This window comes from Camelina sativa, chromosome 16 (genome assembly GCF_000633955.1).
Source record: "Camelina sativa cultivar DH55 chromosome 16, Cs, whole genome shotgun sequence".
Lineage (NCBI taxonomy): Eukaryota > Viridiplantae > Streptophyta > Magnoliopsida > Brassicales > Brassicaceae > Camelina > Camelina sativa.
The window spans coordinates 18,597,713-18,611,069 of NC_025700.1; the positions used below are offsets into that span (position 1 = coordinate 18,597,713).

The 13,357-nt window shown below is 35.3% G+C and overlaps 2 protein-coding genes across 3 annotated transcripts in view; both read left to right on the plus strand.

Moving 5' to 3' along the window:
* LOC104751119 (probable phospholipid-transporting ATPase 5) lies at positions 4,244-10,463 on the plus strand. 2 transcript variants are annotated; one of them, XM_010472999.2, is made up of 11 exons: positions 4,244-4,787; positions 5,437-7,399; positions 7,507-7,617; positions 7,721-7,997; positions 8,087-8,175; positions 8,278-8,365; positions 8,470-8,679; positions 8,832-8,957; positions 9,079-9,177; positions 9,256-9,447; positions 9,554-10,463. In XM_010472999.2, exons 2-11 carry the CDS (start codon positions 5,574-5,576, stop codon positions 10,238-10,240), a joined length of 3,705 nt encoding a protein of 1,234 aa, XP_010471301.1. In that variant the 5' UTR covers positions 4,244-4,787; positions 5,437-5,573; the 3' UTR covers positions 10,241-10,463. The 2 variants fall into 2 exon arrangements, with proteins under 2 accessions (XP_010471301.1, XP_010471302.1); XM_010473000.2 differs by lacking the exon at positions 4,244-4,787 and adding an exon at positions 4,995-5,090.
* Positions 10,892-13,357, plus strand: part of LOC104753803 (casein kinase 1-like protein 2) — a 3,351-nt gene continuing 885 nt past the window's right edge. Inside the window, exons 1-6 of the mRNA XM_010476000.1 lie at positions 10,892-11,256; positions 11,344-11,384; positions 12,176-12,245; positions 12,346-12,494; positions 12,573-12,668; positions 12,755-12,822. Coding sequence (XP_010474302.1) covers positions 11,181-11,256; positions 11,344-11,384; positions 12,176-12,245; positions 12,346-12,494; positions 12,573-12,668; positions 12,755-12,822 — 500 coding nt within the window. The 5' untranslated portion in view covers positions 10,892-11,180. The remainder of the gene's footprint in view (positions 11,257-11,343; positions 11,385-12,175; positions 12,246-12,345; positions 12,495-12,572; positions 12,669-12,754; positions 12,823-13,357) is intronic.

A 13,357-nucleotide genomic window follows, 5' to 3' on the forward strand; every position in this document is an offset into this window, starting at 1 on the left:
TGTGCGACCCCTCAATCCATCAAATCTCCCTTGTTGCACCTTGCACCTTGGCGAATTTTTATCCTTTTTAGTCTGGCTGAGTGATTCTCGAATTTTGGGCGTATTAGAACCATGATTAAACAATTGAATTTAAGAGCAAAACAAATATCTACACAAAAGATTGTTTCTTGACACTATGTTGTTGGAGTCGGCAATATATCATTCAGCTTGTATTTTTTTTTTTTTTTTAAACATTCGTTGTTTGTTGTAAAGAGGAGAAATAAAAGAAATAGTCTTAACGATTGGGGTAAATAGTACACCAAACGAAACAACTCTTTTGTTTTTATGAGAGTTGTCTTGTACTCTCAAGTCTCATGAATGTGTTGTGCCTAACTTTTTCCCCATGTTTTTGGAAATTGAACTACTCCAATAAGGAGATTACAATCGTCACCACTATATGCCATTTATGGGGTTTCATTCTTCTTTTGACACCTCCTAACTTTGATATTTTACAATCCTCTCTTAGTCACAAAGAATTGTGGGATACATATATTAGCTTCAAGATATATATATATATATATATTATATATACTAATATAAATCAGTTTTAGTTAACGATACTACAACTTTGGAGAATGGAGACTATCAAACTGTAAAAACAATAAGATTTGATTTTTCTACAGTTTCCATAACATGATTTACTCGATAACGTGTACGATATTAAAAATGTTAGCTTGATTTGTCGCATAAATACGGCGGGACCAACTATACGATTACTACTAGATTCTTTATGTCCTATTACTATTAGAAAATAAGAATGTACGTAATAGCATACGACACTTGTATTTGTATATCATCATCCGGTGGATATTAAAATTTTAAACGTTTATTAATAGGCAATATATTGGAATTCTGCGAGTTTTATAAAAATATAAACACTAGCAATCAAAATAAACTATTTTCTAATCAAAAGTCTTCAACGGTTCATTACTCTTATCATTCTTGTATAAATGCATATATTTGTCGCAATGAAACCCGACAGGCCCATATGAAAAATAATAATTTCAAAAACGTATACAATAATACAACTAAATACTAGCAAGTATACTAGTAAATAAATCACATACTTACAACTTTAGAACTTACAATAATACTCCGAAATTGCATTTAATAAGAAAAATGAAATGAAAAATTTGGCGCAATTGATATTGATTGCTTTTCTCCAAGCCGTGTTGGGTTGCACGTTAACAGGACCACCACGTTGATTAGTGTTTTAAATAGACCGGTTTAAATTCCGTTGTGGGACTCCTCTCTTTCTTAATGTCCTTAGCTAGCTATTACCTCCCTCCACGTTTCCATCCTCGGCCGTCCGATTGATTTGAGAATGATCGGAAATAATTCCGGTTGAAAAGTCATACAAATCAACGGATGCCATGAGCTGTTGGCTGAATTGATCAATAGCGAGGACTTTGACGACGACGTTACAACGGGCTAGTCCAACTCATGTGTGTGCCTTTTTTTCCACAAATACATAGAGTAAGTTTTGGTTTCAATATAATTTTGATGTGTACTAATTCGATCATTTTTCGTGGACGGTTTCTCTCAGATTTACTCAATAAAAATTTAAAACTTGAAAAGGATGACATTTATAGGATGGGACCTAGCAGTAACTAAGTGATGTATAGGGTCCATAAAAGTCAGTGTAAATAGTTAAAAAAAAGTGGTCAATATCGTGTGCAGAGGAAAAGAAAAAAAATAGAGTACAAAAATTCGGAAAAAGGTCTATTAGAATCATGGGCGTGGACCGATCCCATGTGATTATCCTTCGAACTAAAGTAAACTTGAAAGCTTTTTTCTGAATGACAAGAAGTAAAACAATACCTTAATTATTCCACGTTGACGTTATTATGCAAATGAAAATCCTAACACACAACCAAAAAAACAAAATATGACCAAGTAAAAAAAAGCTATAACGTCGTAAATAACACCATCTTTTCATGTTTTACAATTCCTATAGTATAAAAATAAAAAATGAAAGAACACTAGGACTACATATTAAATTAGCATGCTAACGAGGAAATTATTCAGTCGAAAATTGATTTGGCTAGTGACAGTCTTTTTACTATTTACTCACACTCATTATGTCGACAAATATGCTTTATTGAAAGTCAACACCAAACAACATGTCATGACGTCTATCTATCTCCAAAAACTCTAATCCGATCCACCTATATAAGTTATCCTATAATTATCTCTAATTGAAAAATTAATTATATAGACCTAGGGACCAAATATATATAATCAATAAAATATGAAACGTGTCGCTGCACAATTTCTGCCGAATAAAATATCTCTGGTTAGTTAGAAGAAATAATGTAACATCTACGTTGTTATTTAATTCATGTAAGAAAATTAAATACTCTCTCACAGATTTGTGCGGTGAATTGGGGGGTCATGTGTGTCACTCGTGTTATTGATATTAGATAGAAGACAACCTTTCCCCCACTATACGAATTTATCACGTATCGATAGATGTATGATGTATCTGGAGATCTTACCCGATTATCGTGAGTCATTTATTCTCTTATCACCACTAACTGCATTATCTCCCCGTTCACGGAAGAAGTTTCCTTTCTATAATGTGCACATCTCATGTTCTTATGAGTCCAACCAAAACCAACCCAACTCTCTCTCAAGACTTGTTTCTAGAAACGCGTTACTTCCTCTATTGTTTACCTAATTAAGTATTTATATGTTCTTTTTCCCCTAATTTTGTTTAAATGTTTATAAGTAAACAACTATAATAGAATTTGTGAAGAAACTACAGCAGCATAAAAATCAATTTGAATCAAATCTAATCGTAACTCAAATATTGACCATCACCTTTTTTTGTTTATGATTGAAATTACTACACTTTAAAGATTTTTTTTTAAATAATATACTTCTAGAAGTTTTTTTAATAATCTGATTTATTTTGATTTTTATATAATGATAATGATAAGAAATCCTGATTTAAATTTATACTTACTATTATAGAATTGGAGTTGATTTAATTGAAGGTGGTAACGGGAAAAAGAAACGGTGAGGATTGGTTGAACGACTCCCCGCAAAAAATTGCATCGTCGGAGAAAGATGAAAAAGGTTGTGATGAGAACGTCACCACCATATGGCACCACACCATCTCTCTCCTTCTAAGTATTTTTTTTTTCTTTTTCTCTTTTGAGTATCTCTCCCTAATAAGTCTATGAATCAGAGGTACCTTTTCTTTTGGGCAAATGAGATCATAGACCTACGAATACGAGTTTTTTTCTTTTCTTTTCTTTTTTGTCGGGACAAAACAAGAACTTTTTTTTTTTTTTTTCTCCTCTTAAGAAAGTGATATGTAGAAAAAACGTCTTTCTAGTTGTAGACTTTTAGCAAATACTCCCAATATATTGTACACTTTGTTTACTTTTATTTTTACTATAATAGTCCTTATTTCAGAGAACATTTCATCAAAAGACATGCTATCTATTTTTGTAAATAGGAATTTAGTTTTTGAAATTCTTTTGTTTTTTTAAAATAACAGCTTATTCATATTTTTTGTTAGTTATATACAGGGAAACTATATGTTATATTTATGAGGGTAAATTAGACTTTAGTTATATTTTCCTTTTGAGTAAAAATGTAATGTAATACTATATAAAAACAACATTACTAGGAGAATAACATTTTTTAATTGGAAGGAATATAACTTATACTTAATACTATATTTGAAATTCTTTTCTTTTTAAAAATAACAGCTTATTCATATTTTCAGTTAGTTATATATGTTATATTTATGAGGGTAAATTAGACTTTAGTTTAGATTTTCCTTTTGAGTAAAAATGTGATACTATATAAAAAAACAACATTATTATGAGAATAACATTTTTTAAATTGGAAGGAAAATAATTTATACTAAATACATTTTAAAATATTCAAGATATTCTAGAATGTAGAGACACTCTTTTTGTAGTTGAGGAAAATAACAAATTTTTGAACAGTCAGTCACGCCTTCTATATATATATATATATAAATTTTTTTTTGTTTAAAATTAAATCAAGGAGATGATAATTATTATATAAAATCTGAAATCAATCTCTAAAACGCGGTTTAATTAAAAAAAATTAAATTTTTTATTCCAAGCAATAATAATTACAGCTGGCTCATAAATAAAAATACCATAATTATAATAAATTCTCAAGATTTTGTTCTTGATTGTTTTTCTTTACTTGCATAGGCTCTAATCTCTATCTATCACAAAGTTAAAAACTCTCTTTTTTGGTAATGGCATACGTATATTTGATAATAACGTATCTACCAATTAGACTATTTTATACAATTACTTGAATATAATTATGTTACATTAATTAGATTATAGTTGAAGAGAGAGAAGACGTAGAAGAAGAGGGAAGAAAGAAGCAGACCCCGAAAGTGCCTGCACTGGTTTCAGATTTGCAGTCCTTTGAATATCATAACCCCAAAAAAAAAAGTGTGAAAATTTTGAACATACAGTATAAACAAATCTCTAAAACCCTTTTCTCAATTTTTTTTTTTTTTTTTTTTTTTNTTTGGGTTTCTCCTGAGAAAACAAAGAGAAGAAAAAGACAGCAGAGAGAGAGAGAGAAAGAAAGCTGCATTTTTTCTTTTTCTTTTTGGGTGTTCTTGGCGTTCTTTGATCTAAAGTTCTAGACCATTGCCGACAAATTGAAGGAGAATCATATTCAGCTGCTGTAGTAGGGGAATGGGTTTAATGTTAAGTTTGTCATGTGGTGTGAGATTCCTGGTTTGTCTCCTTATTCTCTACTTGTCCGACAAATCTTCCTCTTTTTACCTGTCTGATAAATTTTTCGTTCTGAGGGTTTTCTCATTGTGCTTGGCTTCTTCTCCGGTTCTGGGATCTTGTCTCAGCTTTTTTTTTTTTTTTTTTTTTTTTACAGCTGTCAAAATTGTGTTCTTCATCACCTCCTTCTTAACCCTTATCTAATCTGAATTTAAGAATCAATCTGAGACTTCAAATAGTCTTCGTTTTATTTTTTTGTTTCTTGTGATTAAGAAGGCAATTGTGCTTGGAAATCATTTGTGTTTGGTAAATTTTTTTCTCCTCTCTGGGTTTCTTAATTCATCATCTTTGATAGATTTGCAATTTTATAAATTTTTTTCATCGATTCTGAATAGATTTGAGTCTGTTGACCAATTTTGAGTAATGTTTTGTTTTTTTTCAAAAAAAAAATTCATTTTGAGTATGTGAAGAGCTTCCTACTTTTCCGTTTATAGTCTTCTTCTTGAGTTTTGCGTGTTTGGGTTGTTTCAGTCTTCTTCTTCTCTGCCTTTTTTTTTTTTTTTTTTTTTTTTTAATTACGCCTCGGAAAATATAAAAAAATATCAAAACTTTATAATAATTTTAATAATGGGTTTGGTTCATCTTTCTACAGGGTTGATTCACTAGGACTATGACACCTGAAGCATTAATCTGATTCTTGAGGGACTAGAGTGCTGGTTCTTGTTGTTGAAAGGATCATATTTGGATTCTTGTTCTCTTGAGTATTAAAAAAAAAAAAGTCTTGAGGGAATGGCTCGAGGTAGAATAAGATCGAAGCTGGGACTAAGCCATCTTTATACATTTGGATGTCTTAGGCCTAGTACGCTTGAAGGTCAAGACTCTCAACCAATCCAAGGTCCAGGATTTAGCAGGACTGTGTTCTGTAACCAGCCTCATATGCACAAGAAGAAGCCTTTGAGATATCGTTCTAATTATGTCTCTACCACGAGGTACAATCTCATCACTTTCTTCCCCAAGTCCTTGTACGAGCAGTTCCACCGTGCTGCAAATCTCTACTTCTTGGTAGCTGCGATTCTCTCCGTGTTTCCTCTCTCCCCGTTCAACAAATGGAGCATGATTGCTCCTTTGGTCTTTGTTGTTGGGCTTAGTATGTTAAAAGAGGCTCTAGAAGATTGGCGTAGGTTTATGCAAGATGTGAAGATTAATGCCCGGAAAACTTGTGTTCATAAAAGTGACGGTGTGTTTCGTCAGAGGAAGTGGAAGAAGGTTAGCGTTGGGGATATTGTGAAAGTGGAGAAGGACGAGTTCTTCCCTGCTGATTTGCTTCTTTTGTCGTCAAGTTACGATGATGGGATTTGCTACGTTGAGACTATGAACTTAGATGGGGAAACAAACTTGAAAGTGAAGAGATCCTTGGACTTGTCAGTGCCACTAGATGATGATGAGTCTTTCAAGAACTTCATGGCGACGGTAAGATGTGAAGATCCAAACCCGAATCTCTATACCTTTGTTGGCAATCTAGAGTATGAGCGGCAAACATTTCCTCTGGATCCAAGTCAAATTCTCTTAAGAGACTCAAAGCTAAGGAATACAACCTACGTTTATGGAGTTGTGGTCTTTACTGGTTTTGATACCAAAGTTATGCAGAATTCAACAAAATCGCCTTCCAAGAGAAGCAGAATCGAAAGAACAATGGACTACATCATCTACACACTTCTTGTCCTACTTATTTTAATCTCTTGCATCAGCTCATCAGGATTTGCTTGGGAGACAGAGTTTCACATGCCAAAAATGTGGTACTTACGACCTGCTGAACCTATAGATTTTACAAATCCGACCAATCCAATCTACGCTGGGGTTGTCCATCTGATCACTGCTCTATTGCTTTACGGCTACTTGATTCCAATCTCTCTTTATGTTTCCATCGAGGTTGTCAAAGTCTGGCAAGCAAGTTTCATCAACCAAGATTTACACATGTATGATGATGAGAGTGGAGTCCCTGCACAAGCGCGCACATCGAATCTAAACGAAGAGCTTGGTCAGGTTCATACTATCCTCTCCGACAAAACAGGAACTTTGACATGTAATCAGATGGATTTCTTGAAATGCTCCATTGCTGGCACTTCTTATGGTGTGCGTTCTAGCGAAGTAGAGCTTGCTGCTGCAAAGCAGATGGCTGTTGATCTTGAAGAGCACGGAGAGATATCGAGTACTCCTCAGTCTCAGACTAAAGTGTATGGTACATGGGACAGTAGCCGTACACAAGAAATCGAGGTGGAAGGTTGCACAAATGAGGGAGGGGACAATAACTATAATAATCGTAGAGCTCCTATAAAGGGATTTGGGTTTGAGGATATCAGACTTATGAATGGTAATTGGTTGAGGGAATCACAACCAAATGACATTCTGCAGTTCTTCCGCATATTAGCTATTTGTCACACTGCTATTCCCGAGCTGAACGAGGAGACTGGTAAGTACACCTACGAAGCAGAGTCACCTGATGAGGCTTCTTTTCTTGCTGCTGCTAGAGAGTTTGGTTTTGAGTTCTTCAAGAGAACCCAGTCAAGCGTTGTTATCCGCGAAAGGTTCTCTGGTTCAGGGCAAATAATCGAAAGGTGAGAATAGTCAAGATGCTTTATGTCTAGCCCTCTAATTATCAGTTTAGCTCTTTTTTTTTTTTTTTTTATGTGGGCGTCCTGACTAAGTACAAGAAACATTGCAGGGAGTATAAAGTTCTGAATTTGTTGGAATTTACGAGCAAAAGAAAGCGAATGACAGTAATTGTACGAGATGAGGAAGGGCAGATTCTTCTACTATGCAAAGGAGCTGACAGGTTAGCAAGCATCTAACAAGCAATTTGTCACATTGATTTTATCAAGAAGGGTATATACAGTCAACGTTTACTGATATCAACTAATTTTTCCTTAACTTTACAGCATCATCTTTGAGCGGTTGGCAAAGAATGGGAAGACATACTTGGGACCTACCACAAGGCATTTGACTGAATATGGAGAAGCCGGGCTCCGTACACTCGCACTTGCTTACAGAAAGCTTGATGAGGATGAATATGCAGCTTGGAACTCTGAGTTTCTTAAGGCCAAAACTTCAATAGGATCTGATAGAGAGGAGCTGCTTGAGACGGGAGCGGATATGATTGAAAAAGAACTTATCCTTATTGGTGCTACTGCTGTGGAGGACAAACTCCAGAAAGGGGTATGTATACATTGCAATGCAAAGACACTAGCGCCATATTTTTATCTTGCTTATGTAAATTGAGTTCCTATTTTGTTGATATGAAACAGGTGCCCCAATGCATAGATAAACTTGCTCAAGCTGGGCTCAAGTTATGGGTATTAACTGGGGACAAAATGGAAACAGCAATCAATATTGGGTTAGAATCTCTGATTTACTTCGAGTAAAAACTAGAAAATGGAGCTGTAACCTGCTTTTATCTAGTGACTTTTATGAACAAATTACTTCTTTTGAACTGCAGATTCGCATGTAGTTTACTTCGACAAGGCATGAGACAAATCTGCATAACATCGATGACTTCAGAAGGAGGATCCCAAGATTCAAAAAGGGTATGTCTAAAGAAGTTGTATCATGCATATGTCTAAAGCATTAACTGAAAGTTCCTTCAGCTACAATTTCGAAACTCACATTTATGTATCTGTTGATGTGTCAGGTTGTGAAAGAGAACATTTTGAATCAACTCACTAAAGCTGTACAATTGGTGAAGCTAGAGAAGGATCCGCACGCTGCATTTGCTTTGATCATTGACGGGAAAACTCTAACGTATGCATTAGAGGATGATATGAAGTATCAATTCTTGGCTTTGGCAGTGGATTGTGCATCAGTCATTTGCTGTCGTGTGTCTCCCAAGCAGAAAGCTTTGGTATATATATATATATATCTTCTTTCCCTATTCATTTCATAGCATTCCTCTGACTAAGCAACTCCTGAACTTCATTCAAAAACAGAAGGCTTTCCCTATTCATTTCATAGCATTCCTAACTTATATCTTTTTTGCTTTTTCCCAAATACAAGGTTGTTAGGTTGGTTAAAGAGGGAACTGGAAAAACCACATTGGCAATAGGTGATGGTGCAAATGATGTTGGGATGATTCAAGAAGCTGACATTGGTGTAGGAATTAGTGGGGTTGAAGGAATGCAGGTTCAGTTTTTCCCTCAGCACCATGCATTTTGAAGCCATGTTTTCTGTTTCTTGACTAATCGAAAGTGCATAGAATATCAATCCATGTTGACATTTTGGCTGATCCTTCTTACTTTTGCAGGCTGTTATGGCTAGTGACTTTTCGATTGCCCAGTTCCGGTTTTTGGAACGATTACTCGTCGTCCATGGACACTGGTGCTACAAAAGAATAGCTCAAATGGTAATAAATAGTTCTTGTGGCCAGTTTGATTACTCTTACCTGTACTTTGTTTCTAACATTATGTTATTCTACATACAGATCTGCTATTTCTTCTACAAAAACATAGCATTTGGTCTCACCCTCTTCTACTTCGAGGCTTTCACCGGATTTTCCGGGCAATCAGTGTACAATGACTACTACTTGTTGCTCTTCAATGTTGTTCTTACCTCATTGCCAGTGATTGCCCTTGGTGTCTTTGAACAGGATGTTTCCTCCGAGATCTGCTTACAGGTACGCTTTAGAAATCTTCTTTAAAGAACTATTACTTGAAAAGCTATTTCGAATCGCTGCTGATCAACAACAAAATCTGTGTTTTTTCCGTCTTGTGCTTGTGTAGTTCCCAGCTTTATACCAACAAGGCACTAAGAACCTCTTCTTCGATTGGTCAAGAATACTTGGATGGATGTGCAATGGTGTCTATGCATCTCTTGTCATATTCTTCCTCAACATCGGAATTATATACTCTCAAGCTTTCAGAGACGGTGGACAAACAGCAGACATGGATGCTGTTGGCACAACCATGTTCACTTGCATAATATGGGCAGCAAATGTTCAAATCGCATTAACAATGTCCCATTTCACTTGGATCCAACACGTTTTGATATGGGGAAGCATCGGTATGTGGTATCTCTTTGTGGCGATATACAGTATGACGCCTCCGAGTCTGTCTGGAAACATTTACAGGATTCTTGATGAGGTTCTTGCTCCTGCACCAATCTACTGGATGGCTACATTGTTGGTCACAGTGGCAGCAGTTCTTCCTTACGTTGCTCACATTTCTTTCCAGAGATTCTTGAATCCGCTAGATCATCATATCATACAAGAGATCAAATACTACGGAAGAGATATCGAAGATGCCAGATTGTGGACCAGAGAGCGTACAAAAGCAAGAGAGAAGACAAAGATCGGGTTCACAGCTAGAGTGGATGCGAAAATCAGGCATCTACGGTCGAAACTGAACAAGAAGCAGTCAAATCTCTCTCATTTTTCAGCTCAAGATGCAATGTCACCTAGGTCATTGTAGCCTGTATAGTGCTCGGCAGGTCCGGTTCTCTGATATTACGAGTTTGGAGACAGGTCTTGAAGCTAATTTTTTTTGTTGTTGTTGTTGAGAGTTTATTATAATAGAGTGAGAGATCATGTAAAGAGTAGCTCTGATTTTTTTTTTTTTTTTTTTTCTACTTTCGAATTTTATTTCTTTTGTACACTTATACTTAGGTTTTGTGTATACCACTTCACTTAGGACAGAACGCAAAAAAAAAAAAAAAAAAAAAAAAACTGTTTGTGCCTCTCTAATCATTTAGTCAGTCATTTATATAACTGTTTATACAAAATATGTTGGTGAATCTCTTTTTATTTGAACACAGTCATATTAACATGGCTTTAAATACCTAAATTTTTGTTTGTTTGTTACATTTCCACAAAGAAGGACTAAAAAAATGGTTGCTTTAGTAGAAATAAAATTAGTTTTCGTATCAACCAATTGGCTGTTAGGTAATGAAATCACCAACTTATATTAGCTTGTCTGTTACTTTTCTAGTGTGGGGCCGGGGACTTTAGAGTTTGAATGAAGTGGTTAAGCGAATAAATAAAAATTTAATTAATAATTATGGGCCGGATATTACCCAATATGGTTTGAGTTGAGCCCAACTACTCCGCAATTATTATTTGTTTGGCAAGGGAGAATAATAATTAGCGTATTTTGGGATATTTTCGCCGCGTGGATTGATAGATATGTCGACGCTCTTTCGCCGGAAGTCAATCGGAATCCACCGCTGCTTCTTCCTTCTACCCCTTTGATTTTTGGTTGGGCTGTAGTAATCTCATACTCCTCAAATCCTCTGCTCCAATCTCGTTTTTTTTTTTTTTTCTTCTGTCTGGATTCTGGCGGCGGCTTAGTAAATCGGAATTTGTGTGTGTAGTTTAGAAGTAGTTGTAGGTTTTTTAATAAGCTTTCTGATTTGATGGAGCCTCGAGTCGGAAACAAGTTTCGGCTCGGAAAGAAGATCGGCGGCGGATCATTCGGAGAGATCTATCTTGGTATGCCTTTTGATTCGTATTCATCTCTCGTTTTCTGGTTTCCATGACTACATATATAATAACTGTTTTTAACTTGGATTTGAATAGGTACCAATATCCAGACGAATGAAGAAGTGGCTATTAAACTTGTAAGTACTTTTGTTCACAAAAGTTATACCAATTTGTTTCACTGTTTAATTGAAGTACACAGAGAACCTAGTTTGGTAATGTGAATGCCTTATTATTGTTACGATTTGGTACATATGATATTTCTTCATTAAATAAAGATTAAAATTTTCTCGGACAGTGGAGAGCAAAAAAAAAAAGCTGTGATTGTGGTGGCATATGTGTTGTTTTACAAAGTCTTCTTCTATTGCTTGGTCTTTCTTAGCTTGTTGTAGCTTCTCCTTTTACATGTTAGAATCTATTTGATTTCTTGGTTTACACGAAATAGGAATGGAAGATCTTTATATTTGGCTATACAAAGCTAGAACTAGTTACTGCATTTTGCATTCTCGTCATGCAATTGTGTTTTTAGCGATTTTGCTGACTTCTTCCTTTAGCTTCATCTTGATTTCAACCTGACTTTTCGTAAGAACAGAGAGCTATTATTGATTCTTGAGAATTAATGCTGAATCAATTCTTAGAGTCCACGACAAAACTACCTGCAACTGGTGGCCCCCAACCTATTGAAAATTTTGTTGTGGCCTACAAAATTGAGAATTATGAGGCTGACAGCTATACATATTACTGTATTGAACATTTGCTGTTGCTTTTTCTGTTACCTGTTTGTACTGGTTCTGACTGTCAAGTATGCTAAATCAATTCCTCATGTTTTCATATTTCTTTCTTGTTCTGAAAATGTGACTGATTCATCTTAGTTTGGCTGCTGTGTTTGCTGTATATATGTTCTGACGGCATCTTTTTTCTCTTCTTTCAGGAAAGCGTGAAAACTAAGCATCCTCAGTTGCTGTATGAATCAAAATTGTATAAAGTATTACAAGGAGGAAGTAAGAAACTAGTTCTGTACTTGTTTTACATTTATAGTTTATAGTTTATAATTTCCTTTTTCTTATCCAAGAGGGGCTGCTTTGCTTTCCTTGATTTTAGCTGGCGTTCCAAACGTTAAATGGTATGGTGTTGAAGGGGACTATAATGTCCTCGTGATAGACTTATTGGGGCCTAGCCTTGAAGATCTATTCAATTTCTGTAGTAGGAAACTCTCACTAAAGACTGTACTAATGCTTGCAGATCAAATGGTAGGATCCCGTCTATAGCCTGAAATAGTTTCTCACGTTGAAAAATAAACATTTAGGGTATTTTGTTCCTCTTGTCAGATCAATCGCATTGAGTTTGTCCATCAGAAGTCATTTCTACATCGGGACATCAAGCCCGACAACTTTCTGATGGGTCTTGGGAGGCGCGCAAATCAGGTAGCTGTTGAAAAGGATTTTTTTTTTTTGTAAGATTTGCTTATTCTCCACAATTATTTGCTCAACGATGTGTTGGCTGAATTCAGGTATATGTCATCGACTTTGGTCTGGCAAAGAAGTATAGAGATTCAAATCATCAACATATTCCTTACAGGTTTGCCATATCACTATGATTTTCCTTGTCTCTGTCATTTATGTCCTCCCATTATCGGACTTAACATACTGGACAATAAGAATAATGGGTTTGAGCCAGTGCTGTGTTGACTTTGCTTTTATCGTTTACTACCTTGTGTGACTTTTTTCTAACTTCAGATTCTTCTTTGTAACACATCACTGTAAAAGGGTGGACTCATCTTTATCCTTGATATAGAGAGTGTTATAGGGATAATTATTACTTACAATAGGCTTTGCATTGTGCTTATCTAAATAATTTCGCTGTCTCACGTCTTTTACCTGTTTGTTTGTACTTTACCCTTTAGTGAAAAGTGGACCTAAGTTTACTTGGCTTTGAGTATAATGATTGCTTCTCCTGTGATGTCATTGGTATAAGTGTTTATAGACGAAGCAAGGGCTTTAAAAGGTTTTCTTTCATTTGGAATAAGGTCTTTACTGGATTACTGTCGTTTTAATATTTGGATAGCCACTTACTCAGGAAATTTTGCTTATTTTCACAGTTTTACAACGCTGTA

Coding starts and splice junctions, on each gene's coding strand:
- LOC104751119 (XM_010472999.2), top strand. CDS start 5,574: ATGGCTCGAGGTAGAATAAGATCGAAGCTGGGACTAAGCCATCTTTAT. Junction 7,400..7,506: donor TCAGGGCAAATAATCGAAAG/GTGAGAATAGTC, acceptor GAAACATTGCAG/GGAGTATAAAGTTCTGAATT. Junction 7,618..7,720: donor CTATGCAAAGGAGCTGACAG/GTTAGCAAGCAT, acceptor TTAACTTTACAG/CATCATCTTTGAGCGGTTGG.